Raw genomic sequence first — 25,533 nt, forward strand, 5'->3', positions numbered from 1 at the left:
GATAATAACTTTTTATGAGAAGAAGACAGTGCTTTAGGAAAACATGTAGAACCAGTGTACAGCAGAAGCCCTGTGCTTCCAGCGAGGAGTGAGCCACGGAGCAGGGCTGCCTGTGGCACTGCTTTTCATGCAAAGCCTTCCGCCCCTGCAGCCAGACTAATTCCAGACACACCTCACGCTGACCTTTACACGCACGCACAAAACTTGCAGCGAGACTTTTATTTCTTTTCTCCTCAAGCTCTTGTTTTCTTCATTTTCCAGCAGGGCTGCCTGCTGGACCTGGCGATCCTGCTGCCATACAGAGAAGAGCCTCCACCTACCTTCTCTTCCTCCCTCCCTGGTGCTTCACTCACTCCCTCTCTCCCCTCGGGCTGGCAGGCTTCCTCGGGCAGAGCATGCAAGCGGTTCACACGCAGCAGCCGCAGCAAGAGGAAAGATGCAGAAGCACAGCCAGAAGGAGCACCTCTACAAGCTGCTTGTGATTGGGGACCTGGGAGTGGGCAAAACCAGCATCATCAAACGCTATGTCCACCAGAACTTCTCCCCCCACTACCGGGCCACCATCGGGGTAGACTTCGCCTTGAAGGTGCTCAGCTGGGATGCTGAGACAGTGGTGCGGCTGCAGCTCTGGGACATTGCTGGTGAGTACTGTTGTCCCCAAACCTGCCCAGGGACGATACAAGATACAATCTCAAACTTGTTTGTGCTGATCTTTAAGTTGGAAACTACTGGTGCCTATGCAGTAAGAGAAGGCTGAGGAAAAGATACCTTAGCACAGCTTGAGATTTTGGAGCTCTCCTAAAGCCATCAGGCTCCCAAAGTAGGGGTGTCAGAGTGAAATTTGTCCTAATTTTTCTCCTGAACCCTTCGACCCAGGCAGTGACAGGGGCACCTCTCGCTGAACGCGCTGGTTCTTTCCCTGCAGCTGCCACTCTCCAGCTTGCCTCGTTAATCTAACAGTTCTCCGTGATGAGAGGGAGGGTGACAAGAATTTCTAGTTACATCTGTTTAACTTGGTGGAAGAGAGGAGGGTTTCATCTAGATAGTTAATATGATTTTTGTAGTTAAATAAAGCAAATATTGCTGAGTTACTTTATCAAAATATCTTCCTTTTTTTCCTTCTTTTCTTCCTTCCTCTCTTCTTTTGTCCAAGCAAAATACAAAAAAAATTCTGGCATACTGAGGAAAAAAAAAAGCGTTTCTATTTTGCAGTAAGCCTGATATTGTTAAAAATGTATTTATTCATGTTTACTTGTCCTTGATGGTAGTAGCAAGTAAAAAAAAAATAATAATTTACTCTGTATGGAGAGAAAAAGTATTAAAAAGTTCAGATAGTCTTGCATGACTATTTTATGAAAAAAAAATTTGACATCGTTGTAATCAGTGCTTCAAAATTTTTTGTCATTAAACTAAATTAAACCACAACTTTTTATCTCTGCAACCTCCTTTTCTAAGAAAAGGAAAATTTTGATTACGAAATTTTGATTCAGTACATGAAATAAAATTAATCTTGATGGCATATTTTACATGATATAAGTAATGATTTTTCATTTAGCATATATAAGAAATGAAGCACAGCTATATTGCAAAAGTTTACAGGAAAAAGGAGAGCCTTTTAAAAACTCAACCAAATTAAGAAGTTATATCTGAAATTAGGTAATAGAAGTGAAAATTGTATTATCTGTTAGGCAGCTATGTCAGCTTCTGACCTGAATTGTGAGTTTATGGATCAAGTCTGGAATTCATCTAGTAAAACTAGTGAAATAATAAAATTCTTAGCATTCTTATCGACTAAAGGAGTGCCTTTCTTCTACATTTAGTTACCTCATATCTGAGCTCTGAATTTGGCACCAAGGTACCAAGACTTATGCAACAACACCACTGTATGCGAAACTTAGATAACCTTTATATATATATATATATATATATATATATATATATATATGCATCTTGTAGTTTTATGATATTAAATATACATATGCCCAGCTTGCTTTATTGAAAGTTGGAATAATGAGGAAAGCATTGCTTTTATTGCTCACAAGTGGCTGACTGTAACAACAAATATGAACACACCAAACAATACTTTTTTGCATGAGAAAAAGCATTTAATAGTAAAAAATTCTGAATGCATTTAGGGCTTAAAGAATGTATTTTGTATGCCTTGTTTCAGAGATTTATTAAACTACTAATCATGTGCTGGCAGATCATATGATGTAGCTTTCAGTCTGGCTGCAGAAGCAATTACACCAAGTTGTAGTACTGAATGACTAGCATGCTTTCTGAGTTATCACACATGACAGTTAGAATTACAGCACAGTACTAAATTTCATATGAAATGTTCCGTTCAAAGCATCTCAGTGAAGGTCAAGACAGCGGCCAGTAATAAACAGAGTTTCTGTCTCACTTTTGCTGACTTCTGCGTATGGCGCTTTAGCTGTTGGTTGCTGTAAAGAGAGAATAAGTTCTGGAAGCAACACTGAATTCAGATCAGTGCGATGCTGGCATGCAAGTCATCATGAATAAGGCATCTGACTAGTGAAAAGAAAAATGTTTAAAAATGAAAAGGGAGTAAATCTGGAGGAAATGGAAATGTTTTATCCTGGCTATGGCTGGTCGCATGCCACCACTTGTAAAACACAAATATGCAAGGACAGGAGGTGAAAAATAAAATTTCCACTCTTCAGAGCACTCCCCTTCTTTAGGTAGAACCTGTGTTGTTGATGTTTGTTGGCAAAGCAACACCTTTTCTGTCTCAAGCCAAACTGAAGGGTGTTAGCTTAATATTTTGAACATCTTTAACTGAAGCAAACGTGTCAAATATATCAGTAATGCCTCATACCAATGTATATATATAGGTGTTTATATACATATCTCAGGTATCATTTTAGCTCTCACATTCTCTCCTTTCCCTCCATTATACAGGGAATGAACTTAGTACCAAGTATAATGTGTGCTCTTCCTTCCACCTTGCTGTGTGCATCAGTGGGTAGCAAGTTGTTTAAGAAGATGAGGGATAAACAGTGAGTAATGAGGATAACTAAGCATTAAAGAAAGTAATTCAGAGATAAGGTAGATTCTGCATCACGTAGCATTACGTTAAGATTTGAGATTTTAACAGATAACATCTCTCTTGTAATAAAGCTATGTCCATAAGATATGAATAATAGGGTAAAATGTCATGATTTATGATGTCGTGATGTTTGTAACAGCACATTGGCCTTAAAATCAACCAATCCAAGTCTGATCTAGCAAAGCGCTTAATGTTCCAAGTGACTGCACTTTTACTATTTTGTGTGGGAGGAGATACGCACAGTAAAATCTCCTCCTCTTAATTACATCCTAGCACTCACATTTTATTTCATTGTATTGTCCTAAATTCTCTCTCTGTTTTGGTGGTCATTTCCTTCAAGTAGTTGGAGAGTGCCATCATCCATCTCTTCTGCTACAGCATACCTCTTTAAATCTTGCCCTTAGTCACTCTATTTTTACCTCCTTACCTTTCTTTTTGCTTCTCTGTGAGCATCCTTCAAATTCGCCAGTAGATTCTTAGAAGGAAAACTATAAAAGAAACTCTTTCTTGTATTTTCACATAACTCTTATAAGACCAAGATTCCTGCGTGCTCCTCTGCTGCAGTAGAGATGTGTAAATGGTTGGTCCACTGCATTGAAGGCATCCACACAATATCTGTGAAGAGAGCTATTTAATTTTCCTCCCCTGTCATTTTCACCTTCAAAACCAACAGTGTTGCCACAAATATGTTAAAGTGTCCTAGCAGCTTTAAATTTTATAAGACTGATATCTCTAGAAGGAGTAAATGGACCATTCACTAAAACCAGGCACTGTATATCCTCCATGGTTGAGGCTTTAATGTCTGCTAAACATTGCAGTACATATGCATAAATAAGATAGTCATGGTGATTCCTTAGCTAAGTTTCCTTGAAATTACTGTTCTGCCATCATAAATAAGTTGGCACAAGACCCTCACTGCCGTGGTTTTATTGCATTACAGATTTGTGCTGGGATAGGTGGGCCTCTTCCAGCTCCTGGCCTGCTTTTCTAGATTCTGGTGTGGTAAATAGAGGGTCCTTCTTGGCTGGCTTAACTTTCAGTGCTGTCCCACAAAGACTGTGGCAACACTCCCATTGCCTTCAAGGGTGAAAATTCTGAAGGCTGTTTCGAAGTGGAAGACAAAAAATGAGTAATTCTTCTGCACAGCTTCCCTCTGCTGGCTGACGGCCCTCTGTAAAGCCCGTTGTTTCCTAGAAGCTTTTGTCTCCTTGGATGAGGGGTGGTGGTAAGAAGTAAAACACACGATAAAACTGTGGCTTAGGTTTTCATAGATTTGTATCTTATACTCCTTTTTTTCAGATTCTGTGTGAGAGATGATGGAAATTATCAGAGTTTTATCATCTTATCATTAATTTTTAAAACTTTATCAGAGCTGATAGCAGTTAGTGGAAATTGTTGGTTCCTGTGTAAGCCATGACGGTAATTTTATGTAAGGTGCATTTTTAAAACCTGTGATAACTCAGATACTGATACTGCCATTGCCTAAAGACTGTTAAATGATACCTTACGCTGCTGCAGAGATGCTACTGAGGTCAGTATAAATGTCTGCGCAGGAAGATGCTGTTCAGTCAGTGAATCCTGTCCTTTAATTGGAATCTTGTTGCTGTGGCACTTTGATCTCACTGGGATTGCTTCAAAGTGGGATCAGATTCATCTGATTTAACAGTTAGACATCTTGTACTGAGCCCCCTGAGGGTAGGCTGCTCACACTAGGCTCCCTGGAGGGTTGAGGGTAAAGAGTAAATACAGAATAAAGAAGGTTTTGTGACCTCTCTTAAACGCCTATCCTGCCTGAGAGGATCCCTGAAGGTATGCCTCTTTCCAGTCGTCGACAATAGAGGAACCCTAGTCTTAGATACAGTCTGTTAATTTTTCAGAGCCTAAATTAGGGTTGGTGAGTCCCAGTATGAAGTACCATTCCTATGGGCAAAGGCCATCAAAATCACAGGGTCTGACACCAGATGCCAGTGACCTTGCAAGAGATGCAGCAAAATACCATGGGACAGAGCAAACAAGCATTTCACAAGTTTCTGATCCTTCCCATGAAAAGCAAAACCAATCTGTCCCAATGACCCTGTACTGAGTAGCCTGGGTGTCTTAACTGCAGCTTCTCTTGCAATAAAGCAGGTTCAAGGCTGCCTGCGAGATACCACTGAATACATAATGGTTGATTATTTTCTAATGTAATTACTACCTAAGTAATTTCACATTGCTGAAAACCTGAGGCCAGATTCTGACAAATTTACATATCAAACAATACCTATTTTCATGAGTAATTCCACTAAATGAAATGTTTTTAGGAACCTCATTTATTAAGAAAGATATTTGTTCATATAACGGAGAAGCTTTGGAAAAAGGAATCTGCCTCAGACCTTAGGCACAATATTTGGCATGCCAAGCCCAGTATAACCACTAGAGATCTCTTCTTCATGATGTAAATGACATAGTAGTAAAAGCCAGTGTGCCAGTGACCTAAAAAGTCTGTGGTTTACACACCACCTCTTTTTCCTTTCAAAGCTGCACAATATCTTTAAGCCAAGTACGTTCATATAGTCATTGATAGGGAAAAAGACCACCTCAAAAGTGATTTAGGCACTTTATTCAGCCAGCAGCTCTATTCCATCTCTTTCTTTGAAATGATTACTAATGGAAATTGGTAAGCTCTGTCTGCCTGCATAAAGCTGCTTTTATAGATATGGGGTTTTCTGTGCAGTGAAAAATCTAGATATCTGCAAAAGCAGCTAGAAGCAGGAGGACAAATCAGTGTGATACCATTTGTCACTCCTTTGTGGGTCACTATGAGCCCGAAGAACACATTGAAGGGGCGTTTACTTTCTCTAATGACTTTGTTTATGATGAATGATTTTACGCTGCAAATGAATAATTCAGAGCATATTTTATGACATCTCACCTATCTTAGAGACCTGTGTCACAATGAATATGCATTAAGGCCTTAGTTTAACTGGTTCTTAAATCATCTATATCTCACCTACAGTGGAAGCAAGTCAAGAACTTTGCATGAGAACTATAAAGTATCATCACTGGAATACAATATGCATTAAAAACTAATTATAAGTGTTGCTGTGGACCTCTTTGCTAAGATACTGATCATACCTTGACTTTTACTTGAAGGCATTTTTTTTGTAGATGAGAAAAACAATTTTTCAACAAAGAGATTATTGAATAACACATGACTTAATATTTCTTCTGATTAACCCGCTGATAGGAATCATAAGACATTATAAAGTATATCCATAACAAAGTTTTGATATGACCATATGTTCTGGGAAATGATATGTTTCTATCTTTTCTATCTTATTTTATCAAGGAGAAACAGTATTTGTTTAAAGTAAAAAAAACTAAGATGAATTTGGAGAATGCAGACATGCATATTTGGTTTTCGTATCATATGAATGACTTTCTCCTTTTTAGAGTGACTAACGTGTAAAACCAAAGATAAACATCACAGATAGATGCTGTTGTCCCAGTAATGTGAATTCAGTGAATTTTAAGGGCTTGCCTTAAACATGCTGTTTACATTAAATGAAACTATGCGGTCTAGAAGTCCATTACCCAGCACTCTTAAATTCTTATCACAGCTTTACATTTGATGACACAACTTCCACCAGATAAAAGTTTTTACAGGGAATTTTCCTAGGGTCAAAAAGAAAGACTGCCAATCTTCTTGTCTTCCTGCCCTACTCAGAATTGCTCACATCAAAAAATCAGACTAGATATAGAATTCTGGCAAGTGTCATTTATTTTAATAGCATGTTTTCACAACTGTGGAAGCATACGGTTAAATGTAACAGCTGTCTAGCTTAAAGGCTGCTATTATCATGAGATGTTTCAGGAGGTTTTAATTCTTCCTTTTTAGACCAAAACTCTGCAGTAGAGATGAATAGAGACTGTTTGTTCACTTCAAGGAAAATTATGTGTGATTTATTTCTATTTTCTAAAACAATTTTTCAAATTCCCAAGAAAAAAAAATATATAAGCATATATATTAGCAAAATCACAGATAATCGATGTGATACATTATGATATCAAATATGTTGTTTTTCTGCATTGTTAATTACATAAAATGACATTTCCAAATTATCAAATTGAAATAAAATAATATTTTGTTACCTAAAATAAATGCTGTAAACGTTTCCATAAAACACTATGATCTCAACAAATACAGCTTAAAGCTTCTGCATAGATCTGGTGTGGAACTTTTCCTCCCAGATCCTACTGCAGCAATACAGATCTTCAGAGAACCTCTGCTGTTTTATGTTTTTAGAATGCTTTCCGTATTTATAAAGCTTGAAATTCACCTTTCACAACTCTGTGCTTTGATTTGCAGGTAAAAGTAAGTTAATAATGACTTGAATGCTGGCAGGGCTCCAGAGCTTTAGTATGTTACTGTTGATGATTAGCACTTGCATGAGAATATGTAGGATCCTCATTTCATGCATCAGATCAGCTGTGTTAGCTGCTCCTCACATAATGCTGCAGTACCGAGAAGCTGACAGTCTTGTGCCTCAATGTTTTGTCTGTAATGTACACCGAGACTCGTGCTACTACACACACACACACAGATCTAGAAATCTGGCAGGTTAGTAGGACTATACTGCTGTACAAGCTTAATCATAAAGTTACTATATTTCCTTGGATAGCGGCTTTAAAACTCCTTTTTCTTGCTATATTCACTAGCATTTTTGTACAAATGAGTCTAGCATTCTGATTAATATTATTTAGAGAAACTGTAGCTTTCCAGAGATACCAGACTTGCAACAGGAAGCCCTATCCTCAGTAGTGTTTTTTAAAAAATATGTTAGTGTGAAATATTGACTTAAACTGGAAGTACTGATTTTCACATTTTTTTCCCCTACATTCATCATCACAGGTCAGGAAAGGTTTGGAAACATGACCAGAGTCTATTACAGAGAGGCCATGGGCGCGTTTATAGTCTTTGATGTTACAAGACCTGCAACATTTGAAGCAGTAACAAAATGGAAAGAGGATTTGGACTCTAAGCTGGTTCTTCCTAATGGCAAACCTGTGCCGACAGTCCTCTTAGCAAACAAATGCGACCAGGGAATAGAAGTTCTTATGAACAACGGCATCAAGATGGATCAGTTCTGCAAAGAGAACGGGTTCGTGGGCTGGTTTGAAACGTCAGCCAAGGTAATGTTTCCATTTCTTTTTAAATGTTTCTCCAAATACAGAATAAAACTAGCTTTCCTCAGTAGAAAAGTATTCCTACTTAGCTCCCATTATAGTGGAATTAATTAAAGGTGAACCTGTAAAAAAAATACAGCTCTTTTATGGGTATTTGCATTTGTTTTAGGCCTTTCATTGCACGGTAAATTACTCATCACATTCTGAAACGCAGCTACTGTAAGATGGTAGGCCCCCAGCAAGGTGTGTAACGGGTCAACAACTTGTTGCATGATAGTGTGGGGAGGAAGATGACCTGTGGCAACACACAAGCTACCTCTTATAAATGATATGATGCTATTTTTCACAATTATAACAGTGACTATTGTCTCTAAATATTTGTATAAACCTTGTGCCTGAGAAATCCTAATTTGAGACCATGGCTTCACTGTGTTTGATTCCAGAAGGAAAGACGGTCCATTATAGCACTTGCACTATGCTGACTGTTATAAGCCTTCATCCCCCCAAAAATCAGAAAAATCTTATCATATATTGAAGGAGGAAGAGAAGGACATTGATCAAAATGGTGAATGAGCTGCTCTTTGGTTCAGTTGAATCAGCCTTGATTCAGAATTCCTAGATGTCTATAAAAAAAATCAGATGGATCAAAATCAGAAAGGGCATTGGGCCAAGCTTTCAGAGTACAAAGATCCAGCCTATGGTGCTCTTGTATATCAATCAGAGATTTCTCAGGTAACCTCAACGCATTTGTGCTATATTGAGCTGACATACTAAGCCTGAAGATTTCTGAAAGTGAGGGAAATATTTCAGAGACTCTAACTATATGGCACCAACTTTGTGGCAGATGCACCTACCTTGTGGTCCTTTAGGACTTTCAGATACATAATTGACTTATGTGGTTGATTAAAGGTCCCAAGTAACTGCATTAATATGTAAACACTGCATTCACGGAAGGTTGGAAGGGGCATCTGGAGATATCTAATCCAACCCCTCTGCTTCATCTATTCCAAAAGTACAGGGAACTTTTCAAGAAGAATAGGATTATAATGCAGGTATCATGGAAAATTTCTGCCTTTAGATATGCATGGACAAGGCTTCTGTGTATAAATAAATGGTTGTTATCAGGAAAAAAATAAACATGTGGCAGCACTATCTGCAATCATATTTTCAAAAGCTTGCAATGTGTTTAGTCTTCTTTTGAATACAGCCCTTGTCATCTGTAGATGTACAGCCCTCTTCATCTATAAAATATGGATGCTATTTTACATCTCCAGACTTTTGTCTGCCTCAAATTGGTATATTTGGCTCATAGTTCTCACAGGAGAATTTAGGGAGAGCGGTATTTGGGCTCTCTTGAGGTTAGATAGAGGTTTTTGGACTATTCCATTGACTCTCTACCTAAATTCCATCTAAACTGTCAGACTCAGGGACTGGGACAGGGACAGGGTCTCAGTGCCTGAATCCCTATTTGGCTCTGTTTGGCTCTGAAGGGATGGACTCGCTGAGTAAGAGTCCTAGAGATCAGTGATGTAATTACATAGACTCCCTTTGGAGTCAGTGGAGAGAAATATTCACTTTTATGTCATCCTGAATTAGAAACATCAGGTGAATCGCTAAAAAGAATATCAGCTCTCCATTGACTACCAAGGGATCCTAATACTAACTCACTTTAGAACTGTCTAAAATTAGATCGTATGATTCATATCCTTATTGTATTTGCACAGTTCCAGCCACAATGGGACTTTGATTTCTTCTAGAGCATTACATAAAACCAAAGTAAATGTCATGTCCTTGATTCCCATCAGTAACAAAGATATTTGCTCCCATGTTGCTGGAACCTAAATTTCTACAGTGTTAATTATTTCATGCCTGTCATTACACTGCCTTTTGGCAGGATCTTGACTGCATATGAAATACCGATTTGAATATGACATCTCAGTGGCATAGTGACATCTATTTTTTTATATTATGTGATTATGACATCTGATGCCATCATTAACAGCTCAAGGAACAGCTGGATATTTTTAATGTAAACAAGTTGGCTCTAAGCATCATGAGTCTTTTTCTAAATTTGTGTCCTAATTTGTGAGTAGGTTGAAAGTCAAAATGCTATGTTCTATTGTTTCATTTCTTTTAGGCAATTTATGAAAGTTACTTAAGAATCTTTGGAGAGCATACATGCATTTTACTCTTCTCATCTTGACTCCTTTTTAAAGCATTAATATTTAAAATAAGTCCCTCTTGCAGTCAGCAGAAATCTCAAATCAACGAGTAACAGTAGGTGATTAACCAGCATGTCTAATGTGTCTCGACTGCCTCAAGCATCATATGAGCTGTGAGCTGAAATGTCTTTGTGGTCAGTGCCTTTGCCTTCCTATGGGATGTGTCTCAAAACTAGTCCCTGCTTCTTCAAAATGCCATTTTTAGGGCATTGTTTTGGTCTAGCTCAGTGCATTAATTTTCATGCTCTACGAATTGTGTCCTTTGTATTTCAGCACTTGCAGGACATGGTTTGAATTCATGTCTGTGGTTCTCTGCTAATTTATGCTATTTGATGCCACTACAGTTCAGTGTTTCTCTCTGGGGTAGCCAAACTTTTACTATGAGCGTTGTCTAATTCTGGTTTAAGAAAGAGGCCAAGATTTCTTAGATCAGCTTCTTCATGATAATTATGACTGAAAGCTAGTTGTTCCAGAAAAAAAGAAAACCCAAAGAGAGTAAAACATTTGGAATAGCATCTGCCACTGGAAGATGTGGGGAATTATGGAATTATTACAGGACAAACTACAATAATTTCTATAAGAATTACATGTTTGGCACTTATGATTATCCTACTACGTGTCCAACTGCCTTTTCAGGCCTCAATAACAGGAAATATCCAGTTGCTGGTATTTAGGATCTAGCTCACCAGAGATATATGAAATAGCATATGGCAGTTTCCTGCGGAATTATTTTTCTTCATTTCTGACATGTACATGAGTTTATATTTCTGGGAGACAAGGACCAGTTCACTGAAAACTAAGGCCAGAGGATAAAATCACCACAAAAATCACGTGAACAGAAATGAATAGCAGATTGTTTTAAAACATTTGTATCTAAAAGACGAAGAGATTGAGAGGAACAGGGAGAACCATTATTTAATGCAAGAGTTTCGCTATTCTGTGTTGGTGGTTCAGATTAGCAGTCATGCAGCTGCTCATAGCTGGTTAGCGTATGAGAAAGGAAACCAAATGAGCTCCCAGCGAGCATCTGTCCACCTCGCAAAAAGAACAACCACATTTATCATGCCATTTGCCATCTAAAGTCATCATAGTAGAGGATGAATTTGCAAACAACTTCATAGGCGGCAGAGATATGTTACCATGATGGTATAGGGTAGCCAGTCTTGGGAAGAACTATGGTAGTGTAAAGGACGATTAAAGTTAAAAATGTCATTAACAGAGGAAAATTTAGTCTAATTTTTTTCTAAAACACATAGAATTATGGCTTTGAAGTATTTTAAGCAGAGGAAATATTTCAATGCTTCTTACTTTATCGAACTCAGAAATATCTGCTAGCCAAGCAGTCCTCAGAATATCAGCGCAATCCGGCAGGAACAGAAAGGCTCTGAGCTGTGACAAAATTTGCATTGAAGAGCCATTTTGAAGTGAGCAGTAAGAGCTGAGGACACACAACTGTTATCAATCTATTCTGTGAAGCTATAGACTACAGGCTAAGGTCTGATATACTGAAATGTTTACATACACTCCCTTCACCTGGTTGCAATCTGGAACTGTAGGGTCCTGAGTTCAAAATGATGCAAAGCAGAGTAATTCCACTAAGAAGAGTAGACACACACAATATTTAAGACAAATTATATCAGGATAGGTTTCCCCCTTGGTCTAAGTTCTGAACTAAAACCTACGCTTTTTTTCTAAACAAAAGTTGTGATTATTGTTATTTTAAAATATTGGATGAGACATGTATCCAGTATTGTTTTAGCCTAGGGCATATTAAATAATTGAACGCAGGTCTAGGGAAATAAAAACATAGCTATGTTTGCTATAGAGAATAGAAACTCTTTTCTGAAGTGGAATAACACTGGCAGAGAAGTCATCATATTGCAGCTAGCAGTTTTAGCAGTTCAAATAAATAATAACTCTTTTTTTGTGGAATCCTGTTATAATTAGATCTCCAGAGGTTTTCTGGAGATGTGCTTGGAAATGTTATAGCCTTCAGTGCAAACTGAATATGATTTATGCCTTTTGGAAAAACAAAGGTGATTATTTATAAAAATACATCTTTTAGTTATGGTTCCTTGCAGGAAGTAGCATTCTATATGTGTATCTGCCATATTTCAGGTTGCTGGGGGTTGAAATTTTTGTCTGTAACTCTGGCAGATTACATCGTAAGACATCTTTGTATCATTCCCTGGTGCTGTTTTTCTTAACTTAACAACCTTAATACAAAACATTTGGGCCACCTAATGCATTCTCTTATACTAGTTTTGATTCTTACATTAGTCTAGAGGAAATATTCAGTCTGTTCCAATCTTCTGCTCCCTATGAAGACAGAAGAATTTGTTGTGATAGTTCGTCATGTCAGATGAGCCTTGCTGAGCAACAGCTCAGTGCAGGATGGTCATAAGTTATATGCATTGCCGTATTTCTAGTGAAGAGCCTAGTCTCTTTTAGGTATGCATATTCTGTTTGCTCGTAAAGGTTGCGGTGTAAAATACACATTCCCAGACCATTGTGAAATAACATTTAATAGTAAATTCTTAAGTGAATTGCATTAGCAGAGCTGTTATGAAAGATGTATTTTCTAAAGCAAGGAAGTTTTTCCTTTCTATCACACATTTAATCATCCAACGTGTGGCCAGTGCAGCCAAGAACTCCACTCGCATGTTGAAGTCTTTAAAATATCTTCACTATCGTTTCCAATTCAAAGAGGTGAGCTTTAGGCTTGGATTAGTAGAACAGCAATTGCAAGTTTATTATCACTCTGTAATGAAAACAAAACCTGTATATCAATGCAGACAAGTCAGTCAAAATTGCATATGTTTGAAAATCCCTATTTTAGAAATTATTTAGAAATACTATTCAACTGAGCAAGGTTGCTCTCCAATTACATTTAAGTTCCTCTTTTTCCTGCTATAATATTCTGTCAAGAAAATAGAAATAGGTGAAAAAGCATTTAGGTTTTGTCTAAGCTACCCAGAATGGCTGTTAGCCACACTTTTCAGATCCTTATTGATCTATACTAAGACAAATAAATCCTTTTCTGCTGTGCATTATGGCCTGGAGACTGAGCACGGAGTCTTTTTGTGCTATTTGGGCACATCCCAAATGGACTTGAAGAAGGTTATATAAACTTTCCTCCTCTGGAAAAAGTGGAAACTAATACTTCCTTTCTCTGACAGGCCATACAGTGTCGTAATGCCCGAACACTGGACTAGGAATCAGAAGTCCTCTTTGCCACTAATCTGCCAGGTGACCTTCAGAAAGTCACTTTTTCCTCTGATCTTCTCTTCTCCTATAAAGCAAGAGTAACAATATTTTGCTTGTCTTACCAGAGAACTCTGAGATATATGAAGATATATGAATCAAGCTCTGCTGTTCCACATTTAAACTCTAAATTCTTCTGACTACATAAGTAATATGAAAGTTAAAATCAAGGCGTATGATAGGTTTGCAGAGGAACAGAATATGTGTTTTTTGTTTCCATAAAGACAAACTAGATTTGGACATGTATTTGAATTGGGCTGACACATCACGTCTAATCTGCTGACTTGGCAAATGAAACTAAAGCCTTCCATTTGACACTGCCAGGTCCAGTTAGCAAAGTGTGGTTCTCCACCCTGTCTTTTTAATTCATCCTTCAAAATGTCTAACCCATCTCACTGCACAAAGCCTTAGAAAATATATCAGTTTTTACTATAGACCAGGAAGTGAAGCTGACACCTAAGGCAGAAGATTTCCTTTCAGTTATGCAGTCATTCTACACAGAATCTTCTGCAGAATTTGTTTCTCATAGCTAAATGAAGAGGAGTTGCTTTAGATCATGATACAGATGTTGGGCCCATCCTGCAGCTCTCTGGATCACTTGACAAAATACAGCATTATTTAATAATGGCCAAAAACTGTAAATACCAACATTTTTGACACTCCACATCAGTCTGGAAGTTTTGATGTTTCCTTGCAAAAGGAAAATCCACAAATTTTGTTTCTAAATAATCAAGTTGCTTGGTACAGGAAAAGTTAAAATCTGATGAAGCCCTTGGCTGAGCTCGGGAGTTAGAAGGAAGCGCTGCTCTGGTCCTTCTGTCCTGGAAGCCCATGGATGCAAGGCAGTGTGTGCAGCAAGTGTGCGCGTAGGCGCGTTATTCTACAACCGTGTCAGCAGGCCACCTCCTTCTGAGGGAAAGGTCTTCTGTCACAAAATTTCCAACCAGCTCTAAGAATTCAGTCACAGCAAGCAACTTGTTCTCAGGAGTGTAGTCACAGCAGTTCAATGTCCATGCATTTCATGTTCACGAATCTGAACGTCTTTAAACTTGCACCACTATGTCTTTCTAGAAGTCTAACTACAGCAGTACTGCACAACACCTTAATGTTGTTCTACTGTCAGTGGTTTCCAAGGGAGATTTGCTAAGGCTGCACATGTAGTCATTCTTTTAGAGTGCTTGCTCCAGGGGAGTGCAGGTTAAAATGTCTTGAAAGCCATATCCTAGCTCCTGGATTTTGATGCATTATAGAAAGTGTGGAAACTCTGTGATACTCACTAGGTTCCCAGGTAATGCCTGGAAGTGTTGTTACTATTTACTTAATGGATTTTTTTTTTCCTTTAACTCCAGTGGTAGAGTCAAAGATTCATGTCTCTAAGGGTTTAGACCTTGCTAAGTGTCTTTGCTGGGCAGCTATGCCTGTATACGTTTCATTCTTCTCCCTAACTTGCAAGTTCAGATTCAAAAGCATCAGATTCATGGTCAGAGAAAGAAACTATCCGAGGGTAGAGAAGGAAAAGTTTTATACTTGAAACAACCAGACTGATAAATCTAAAATATCTGCATGGCAAAGAATAAAATGCTTCATTTGGCAGTGAGGTAGGCCCATAAAACTAGCAAAGGTCTTTTTTTCTTTCAGCTAATACTAGTAAGAGCTAATCTTGTCTAAAGGGATTTATTTCATACAGTAAAAGGGAATTCCCTAAATGTTAATGTTCTACATTTGTGTTAAAAAAAAAAAAAAAAAAAAAAAAAAAAAAAGACAATTTAGGGGGAAAGCAATCCAGAATAAAAAGAAGGTCATTGTCCTTTTTTACTGCTTTGACACAGTTAGTAAAGTATTTATTTTCCCTTCAGTTGAATATTGCATTACAAGATTATGACATTGCTTCCTATAGCAACAGGATCAAAGTCATGTAAAGCCTCCACACACAGAGTTGATATTCTTTTCATAAAACTGCCCTTTAAATAGGTACCTTGGAAGAAAATCTATCTACAAAGCAAAATGTAATTTCATTTGTGCCTTTCAGTGTTCCTTTCTGGTCTTCAAAGATTGTTCAGAGTTGTCTCTATCTGGCTTTGTTTAGTAGTAGAATAAGGAGATATATGCGTTGATTTCTACTTTTTTACTCCTTCTTGATGAGATGAAGGAGTTGGGTTCAGGTCCTTGTTCTGATACACATTTGCAGATTAACTCAGGTCAAATCACACAGGGCTGGATTCACAACTTAGCTCTTGCAGTACTGAGCATGGAGGCAATTTCTTTCAGCTGCTGGGGATACTTAGACACTAAAGTCACAGAAACATTAGACACCTCATGTGCATGGGCAGTGCAAAGAGGGATGCCCAGGAAAGGGTTTCCTGAAAGCTAGACTCCTAAGTCAGGATGTCAAGTAGAGAAAAATGGGGAGGAGCAAGAGAGGCACCATATTTTGGGCTGGATCCTTTCCCTTTTGATCTTATAGTTAAAAGTCTCCCACAGGCTTGAGAGGTGCTGAATTTCCACCTTATTATGTGGGCACCTCAGTCTGGGCCATCTCTCACTTCCCGACTAGCCACCATGCACTGTACTAGGTTTCTTGCAGTTTCTGCTGTTTAGGGCTCTGCAATTTCCACTTTTGGTAAATAGCCCGGGCAGCATTTCCCTGCCTCAGAAAGATGCTATGAAGATAAGCATATCAAAGATACAGTGCTGAGTAATAGCAGAACTTCCCCAGTCTTTACAAAATTGTGAAGGTAAAAGAAACCTCAGAGGAGTCCGGAAAACAAGCTACAGCAACACAGGTGCTGCTGATGCTGCCTCGAGAATTGGAGGAACCTGTTACCCCAGCAGGATGTTCAGAAATGGCTCCTCCATGGAGGCTGAGTATGCCCCTTACAGTGAAGTAAATATGTGGCTATTTGGTTCAGAATGCAAAAGGAAGATGGTAGAAACACACACACACACACGTGCACACACGGAAATCAGAACTGCGCCTGGCATCGCAGCTCCTGTGTGGTTCTCCGTACAGCAACAGCTATAAGGGAGATTGATAGTTATGGCATTTCAGTGTAGAGACCAAGAAAAAGACATAATTTCACCTGTATTTTCATTGTTTCTTTGAAATACAGGGAATTTTGTTCTTAAGCACAATGGGGGCTGTTTCCACAGTTTAGTACAACTAATAGGGTAGGTGTGATTATTCCTCTCTGTCCATCGTTACTTCCTCGTTATTAGTTTCTTTGTGTTTGTTGGGTGGCTTTTCACGTCTCCCTGCAATCTATCCTTCCCTAGGTTGCCTTTCAGCACTTCCTGCGCTCTAAAATTGCCAAGTCTGTGGGTGTCTGTGTTTGGATAGCAGATCACCTTCTACTGTCTGCGGCTACTTTGCTGCCTAGCAGAATATCGATTTCTTTGCAAAACACACTGTAGGTGGAGAGGTGTAGAAATCAATATTTCATTAGACAGACCAGCAAAGCAGCCAGAATATAGCAAAGTCTGATCCACAGACCCGGGACACTGAAGCAGACACCACAAGATTAGGGTTATAACGAAAGGGATCAGTGAAGAAGCGGTCAAGGCATTGAGCTGGAGCAGCAGGGATTGCAGTGGGGGTGTAAGCACAGGCTCCTCGCTGCGAGTGATTTAACATATGGCGTTGGTGCCGTGTACCGGTTCTTAGCCGTACGACGGAGAGAAGGCTGAAAAGAGCTGCGCCAGCTGCCACAGTCACCCTTCTTCTCCTGCTCCGCATGTCCTCTGCCAGAAATTGTCATCCTCACAGCTCAGACAGCTCTGCAGGTCCTACAAATGCTCTGGAGTCCCTGGGCCAAGAGCTGGAGGAGAAGTCTCTCTGATCCAGTGCATTCAACCGATGAAGGGACTTTTTGTTCCCGTTTCCTTGCATGGAGCAAAGAACTGAATTTTAGCATCACTGATGCACATTAGAAATTCCCGAAATATTCAGTTGGTCTGGGCAAATGCCCATCAGGCCAATAGTAAACTCAATCCAGCACGCAGTTAACAAAGCAGACAGGAATATAGGTCATATTTGGTAAAGCATTTTATAGGGAGAAAGAGCAGTGCAGAAAAAGAGAAACAAAATGAAAATTTTGATATTTTTTAAATAAAATATTTTTACTCTTTGTCAAAACGATATTTGCATGTTCAGATTAGGCTTTCTTCCCAAGAATCTGTGGATGATTTAATGATCCAATTTGCTTTGGGTCAGGTGAAAATTTTGGGTGATGTAAAAGAGCATTTTTTTCCTGAATTTTTAGGCTCAGTTCTGGCACCTGAAATTCTGTCTAGTGCTAGTGAGGATAGAAAATGTCCACTTACACACATTTTATGCTTTTTTGGGCCATGTTTCATTGCCCCTTTCCTACCCTTAGAAAACACTGATCCTAAGCACGTACCAAAGAGGATTTCTGTTAATATATCTGAACATCACCAGATTTGGGTACAATCTCATATAGTCACTAAGACATTTTTGCAGAAATGCATACTGCCATCCAGGAAGAGCAGCAGCAAGTGGGTAAATGAAATGCTTATCACTTCATTAATAACAGAAAACACAATGCAAATGGTTTTATTTGTGTGTATTTGTGCATTAAATGAGCCCACTTTGTTTTTAGCTTTCTAAGCAGTGCTGTGAGACTATTTTTCCTTGGCCATTTTTTCTAATTAAATTTCACAGTGCTCTGAAAAAAGACTTGTTGCATGCTTGAGGAATTTGGTTGTCTGGTCACAGAGAATGACGTGATGTAGTAACACTTTGACATCTTAGTACCGAGCTGGTTCTTTTTTGAGATTAGTATATAAATGAATTGAAAAAAAGTTGTTTTTTTTTTTTTTTTTTTTTTTTTTTTTTTTTTTTTTTACAACTACCCAATATTCTTTACAGGTCAAAGTTCAAGTATTTAAGCTCGTTTGTGTGTTTGCAGAATCCTGTGAAATCTTGGCTGTCATTAACATTTCTGTTAGCTCCCTTGATTTCAGCCCTTTACTGTGGTGCAAAGGAACAGTCAGTTGAATTTATGGAGTTTTGCCATCGATTGCAAGATTAGAAGTCAGCCTCACAGAACTCATTACTTTGGCTTTCTTCTTTCATTTAATGGTATCACCTGTACTCAAACACACATAGATATGCTCTGGTTCCATTCATCTTTTTTTTTTTTTTTTTTTTTCCAGACAAGTTTCATATTTCAAGCATCTCAACTGACTTCTTTGAACATGCATATATGGAAAAGGTGTTTCTCATGTTACACTTCACAGATTATTTTGTTAGTGATCTTGAGCTAACACTGAGCACTTGCTGAGGGTTGACTGCCTGGTTCTGTGTGCATGAGTGTGTATGGTTTCAGGGCAACAGGTCCCAGGCTCAGCTTGGAAACCTAAGTCAGTCTTAGCATGTAAATAAACACATCACCTTCACGAGGCAAGGGCAGTATGTACATATCTGTACAAAATTTCCCAGGAGAGTGAAGCCACAGTGAGAATTCTACCTCCTGTCATATGTAATAAGCGATCAATGCCAGTAGTTGGGATTGAAGAGTGTCTTTTATACCAGAATTCCTGATTATTCCTTCCAGCCATATTGGTGGTCATCATTAAAAAAAAATCCTCACTCGATATTACTACTTATTTTATATGTTGTGCTATGTCTTACTGATCAGGTTGTTTTGGCTTTGGTTATTCCACAGACAGAGGAAGAGTAAAATGCTATTGAAATAAGGTACATGTATGAAAAGAAGTGCTTTTCCTTTGGTTCTGAACCCCTAGAGTGGGGATTATGCCTAGAGAATTAAACCAATGGTGATGTATTTCTACTGGAACAGTACATTGGAAATAACTCTGCCTCAACAAAAATAAAAGCTGAATATAAAGGCTACATTCTTTTTTTTTTTGTTGTTTTGTTGTGTGAATAACTTGAAATTGTATTATTTGTTCAGTGAAGCTGTTCATCACAGGTTTCTCTGTGAGCATTGTACAGCAAAACCTGCATGAAAATGGTAGAAAAGGCTTTAAAAAATAAGTGCTATTGATGGCTGCAATCACTACTAGGTTCTTAATAATTTGAAAATCAAAATAACCGTTATTCATGCATTGAAATATGGATTTTGGAGCTTAACTTCGGGCATTTGTCTTTAACATCTCTCTGGCATTTGTTTGTTTAGCTTATTGAAGCAATCAAATAACCGAGGCTTTGGGGTAATTTAAAGAGAGTTCTGTGTATAATTTAAAAGAGATATGAGTCATAGTATGAATAAAACCTAACTAATTTAAAATCTACAGTAAACGTTATTTAGTACAGTCAGTTTTTAAAAGCTGATTTTAAGGAAAGTAAACTTCTGATGTTGCCCAGAGAAAAGTTTAATTACACACAGGAAATATAGAGCATGGTATAATTAATATTGACTAATCAACCTCTCTTTCTCTTTCACTTGCAGGAAAATATAAACATCAATGAAGCTTCCAGATGTTTAGTGAAACACATAATTGCTAGTGAGAGTGATCCAGTTCAGTCTATTGAACCAGATATTATAAAACCACACTTGAATTCCTCCAAGATTGTCAGCTGTTCGGCTTGTTTTAAATCCTAAGAGACTTCCAGACCATTACAAGAGTTGAACAAATATGATTCACAGTGTATGCTTTATCCAACGTATCCAGTCCGCCCAGATTGTCCATAAGCACATTGCATTTTTCTAAAAATTATGGTGGTTATTTTTTTTGATAATTTTGGACAGCTAAAATTTATTGTGAGCTATTCATTGGTAGAAATCATTCAAAATTGTATTTGGCTGCCGATCAGACAAACACAGGGTGAGGACTGGGCTTCCTGACTGCGTAGCATTGCCACCAGTAATATCCAAACCTGTATCATCTTTGCAATGATGTGATGTGTGAAAGTTCTCATTTACAGTGTGACTGAAGCAATATACCACTTATCCGTCACTCCTCCAACCCTTCGTTTGGAGTTCTGTCACAGATCATTCTGTGCCCAGATCTGGCAACCATCATCATTACATTGTCTTTTTACCCTTCATGATTGAATGATCTGGTTTCAAATGAGGAAGATGATGATGATGATAAAAATATACCTGTTCAGAAAGAGGCAGCAAGAATGGTCATTGTGAAACATTTACCTTACGGGTTTAGCCTTGTGGAGGGAGTGGTGGAGTTCAGCACAGAGTGACCTTTCACATTGTTCAGCGTTCCAGAAGATCCCAACCTGTGAGCCGAACCCCGATGTAGATCTTAGTGTGTTTTGCTGCTTCTTTCTGAAGAGTCATATTCTTACTGTTGTCATCGTTGTCTTCAGATGAAGCAAGATCAGCTACATCAATCAAGGGTGAGGGGTGGAAAAACAGGGAAAGAGGAGTTCAGTCTCACAGGTGAAGCAGCTGAGAGCTTTCAAAAAGGTTATCTGTTCCTGTAAGTCAATATCTCTTCCAAATCTTAGTGAGTTTGTTTCAGCCTTTGCACCCTGCTTGACACATATATTGTCCCTGCATTTCTAAACTATGGGTATTCCGTAAATTCCTGAATGCATCTGTCTCAAAACATTGATTCTCATGGGAAAAATGGCTTCACTATCCATCATAATGCTAACTGTTGAGGTTTGCAGGAATGCATGCTTGTCAAATACCAGGGTATGGCTGTCTTTGCTTTCTGAAAACATTCTTCTAAAAAATACAATTGCATGAATCATCATAGAAAGCAAAATCAAACAGTCTTTGGAAGAAACGCTCCTGGAATATATTTGCAGAATTTGTTGATCTATACTGTGGAAATGCAATGGTTGTTTTCAGCATTTCACAAAATATGAAGGTTGGTGAAGTCATTCCAAGTCTGTCTAGACAAGAAGTGTTGGCATGTGGCTGCAAGTCCCTGCAAGACAAGCTTTGCCTGTCTCCTGCTATAGGACTATAGACCAATCACTTCCATTTTCTTGTTCCCAGCCTTTTCCTTCGTAAGCCGTGAACTTGCAGTGTTAGGAACTGTCTTGGGTTTCTGTCTTTAGAGATGTGTAATCCGGCAGAGGCAAGGGGGCAGAACAGGACTTGCAGACGTCACTGCAATTTTCCACTGGATCTTAGTTGGAAATGAAAGGGTAAAGCTCTCAAAGGCTAGTAAATAGGCACTGGCTAGGAAAAACAAAACAAAACAAAATAGGGCGGCCTTATCCTTTGAGACCTATGGAGTTCACGCGTCAAGTTTAGTCTATTACTAAAAATCATCTATTAATATTAAATCATCTACTAATATATATCCACTACAAAGAACCAGAGGCAGAGATATAGTCTGTTACATGCTCTGTCTAAAGCCTTAAACTGTAAATATGCTTTTGTCACAGAATTTTAGAGAAAGAAAGCAAGAGTTGTGCTTTTAAAAATAAAAAGCAGATCAAGAATTAAGCCATAGTCACACAGAGGTGGATGCATATATACATATATATGTACACACACACACACGCGGGCGCGCGCGCGTGCGTATATATAAGATGGCTTTTTTCAGGGAGAGAGATTTTCAAGTTGTCTTGATTGCAGTGTCATCCTCTAACACAGGCTCCTGCTGTCATATCGGTCAAATAATTTAACCTTTCTGCCTCAGTTTCCTCATCTGTTAAATAGGGATTGATGTACACACCTACCTCACAGGACTCCTTGAAAGTTACTATTGGCACGGTGGTTTGAAGATACATGTTATACAAATGCCAAGCTCTATTACTGTTCAGAATGAAATATGAGTGCCCTCTAGCATGAATACATGGTGCTGTAGTGCCTTAATATTTTAGATCTATCCAAGGCTTGTCTGTGCTGCAACAATTAGCTTCAGTTATTCCACCTCAGTTGACTTAGTTCAGGTTAAAAAGCGATGTGTGACTGTGTAGGCTTATTAGATTAGCTGCAGATGAGTTACAAACATAAACTGGGGCTGCACTGATGTCATGCTACTAGTTTAATAATCTCAGCAGCAAAGCTTCAGTGCAGACCTAGTGCCAGGTCAGCTATTTCAAATTTAAAGCATTATTTAAGTCAAGTGGTATGGATGCTTTATCAAGGGCAACACTTAATTTATACTTTGAGCCAGCATTGTGGGGATCACAAGAATATAGACATTTAGATGATTTTTAAAGGGCTAAGTTTCATGAGCTGAATCTTAAACCATGCTTTATAAAACTGGATGCTTCAGGTAGAGCAGAGGAAGTTGTCGTTTCTTCCAAAAATTAGTATGCACTCAACTTGCACCAAATATAGCAGATATTCATGAGTTTTAGTTATCTTCAGATCATTTGTCTTTGATGGTTTCCAGTCAACATTCATTAAACATACTGATAACTTCTACTCACAAATGTCTCTACAAGAACTATGGCCAAAGTCTTGGGATAACAATAATTAAAAAGAAACATAAATAAAACTCTTCAAGGACACTTAGGGTTTTTTCTTCAATGTGTTGTAAAACTTCCTTTAAAATACAAAGTCATCATCTGTTCTCCGTATTTCTGTTGGGTCTTCTTTCACTACAGTAAAGATTTTGAGCCTGATTTTCCACCAGATGGCAGATAGGGCAGTCTAGAAGACTAAGGATTGTACGAGGTGTAAAGATCTGAAATCAAACATATTCACACCATAAGAATTAGAAGAGTATCACTGAGAATTAGGCTTTGGTGGAAGGTTGCACAATTCCAAATGTTCAAATTTATTTGTACTGAAGTGATAAGAATCTGTCAAGTATCTTGCTATAATACAATAAATGCGTGAAAGCCACTTGTGTATCCAGTAAACAGAGCGTCTTCGTGAAGGGATTGTCGTAGGCAGTCCAGAATGAAGCTTTAATTTAAAATTAATGAGCACAATTTGTGCTGAAACCCTTTCAGGAACAAATGTAAAATTTAATTACACTGTATCAGTCCCTAATAAGTTGGATTTCCTTATATTTCATGGTTACATTCCATACTACCTTTGGTGGTCATTAGGGGCCAGGTGCTTTCACTGCAGAGCCATTTTGACCTGAAACATTTCCCTCTTCTGCTTAAAATGTATAATACAAGGCATGAGTCTCTATGGCCTTCCTTGTTGGGAAAGATACCGCAAGGTGCATTTAGAATTCTTCATCACCCCAGCCCTCCACAAAATCCTCTCTGCGGTGTCCCAGCACCCCGGGCCACCGGCTGACGCACACGTGAGGCGCCAGGCAGCGAGGGACCAGTTCTAAACACTCAGCAAACGGTGTCTGAACATCTCCGCTCCAAGGCTCCCTTTACCAACTCAGCCACGCCACCAGCCGTGACAGGGACGTCTGTTTTACTTTTCATCTCTGATGCCCCAAACAAACAAAATTTGATAGTCTTAAGCTCCTTGGAAAGCATGTGAATATTATTGACTTCCCTTTTCAGACAGGAAAACTGTTGGAATGGAAGGTAAATTCTGCTCTGTTATGCCAGAAAGGTCATAATTTATTTGATCAGCTTGAGATTTCAGCGGAAAGCCATTTGGACTCTGTTCTTCTTATACAATAGATTTTGGTTTATAAATTTCATTGACCTTTTCTATTCAGGAATCAGCTAGTTCCCAACAGTACCTTGTCTATGAAACCTGGCTTGTTGGACATCAATATTTTGTTTTCGGAATCTTTTTTTTTCCTTCTATTTTAACCTGCCTGACCATTTAAAGGGGGGAGAGAGGGAGAAAGGGCATGCTTAAACAGCAGTTTTATTTTTACTTCTTAAAGCAGCTTGTGAAGCCGGATGAAGTGAAATTGATTGATAAATACATGTGAGAAATGCAATTTTATGTCAATTACCGGTAAACAGTCAAAGAAAATACTGCACCAGTATTTATGCAAGTGACCAAATGTTCTGCAGTAATAAAAAGATCTTTCTGATGAAACATAAAATATGTGTGTTTTTAAAAAATTAATTAACCAAAGTAAGTGCATAGAAGTAGCTATTCAGCTGTCCTCATAGGTAGCCAATATTTTTTGGTTTTGTTTATGTTTTTTAGAATAGCTTCATTTAGACCATTGACGACGTATACAACCTCCCTCTTAAATCCTCAAGATCAGTGTCTGACATGGATTAAAGGGTTACAGATCTGAGAGAGAAACTTTCCATCTTTTCTCCCTTCCTCATTTCTATTTGATATATAATTCCAGATGCAGTTTAAGGCTTCAGCTCTTGAAAGAACCTCAGTTCAAAGTCTGATTTTACAGACATAATTTTTGGCTCACAGATAGATGAATCATCAATTTGGGGCTCATTATTAACCACATGCTCAACTCCTGGAGCTCTGGCCAGGTAATAAATGGGCCACACTTGCAAACTAGGCAGCTGCACGTCCAGGATCTAGGAACTGCATTCAACATTCATCTTCAGCTGCCAGGGCAAACTGGTATTTGCAGCACTGTTATGTACTTGACCTTTTGTGATTCCCTTCTTGTTTGTAAAATTATTAGATTGTCTTACAGATCAAAACATTTTTTCAAAAGGAGGTGATTACTTGCAGTGCGAGCTTAGTGTTTATTTTACTTTTTTTCAGCTTTTCTGCAACCACAAGAAAATTGACATTGTGTTTTTTGGCAACAAAAACTGAGATTTTCTGGAGGAATGGTTGGGTGAGCTGCAAGACTCACAATAAAATCCTCAGCACTTCCTGATACTGTTGCAGCTATACTGAACAATCAGCTTATAATGAGGAAATATCTTGGAGTGAACAATTTGGGAATGCTCATTTCCTGAAAACCATCTCCTTTACAGTTGCAGTGCCTCAGCTGCCGAATTAAGACTGGCATCTCCATGTTTTATGTTTCAAATGCAATAATAAT

General features: G+C 38.4%; 1 protein-coding gene across 1 annotated transcript; it reads left to right on the forward strand.

The window, feature by feature from the left end:
- The first annotated feature begins 392 nt into the window (after nt 1-392).
- Nucleotides 393-24,606, forward strand: RAB38 (RAB38, member RAS oncogene family). Its single transcript, XM_062567352.1, has 3 exons — nt 393-641; nt 7,962-8,242; nt 20,154-24,606. The coding sequence occupies exons 1-3, from the start codon at nt 437-439 to the stop codon at nt 20,304-20,306; spliced, it is 639 nt and encodes a 212-aa protein (XP_062423336.1). The 5' UTR covers nt 393-436; the 3' UTR covers nt 20,307-24,606.
- Nucleotides 24,607-25,533: the final 927 nt, after the last annotated feature.

Source organism: Rhea pennata, chromosome 1 (assembly GCF_028389875.1).
Source record: "Rhea pennata isolate bPtePen1 chromosome 1, bPtePen1.pri, whole genome shotgun sequence".
In the NCBI taxonomy this organism is placed as follows: domain Eukaryota; kingdom Metazoa; phylum Chordata; class Aves; order Rheiformes; family Rheidae; genus Rhea; species Rhea pennata.

Bases quoted from the DNA above. Each gene is read 5' to 3' on its own strand.
- RAB38 (XM_062567352.1), top strand. From the start codon at position 437: ATGCAGAAGCACAGCCAGAAGGAGCACCTCTACAAGCTGCTTGTGATT. The intron at 642-7,961 runs GTGAGTACTGTT...TCATCATCACAG, and splicing joins GCAGCTCTGGGACATTGCTG to GTCAGGAAAGGTTTGGAAAC. The intron at 8,243-20,153 runs GTAATGTTTCCA...TTTCACTTGCAG, and splicing joins GGTTTGAAACGTCAGCCAAG to GAAAATATAAACATCAATGA.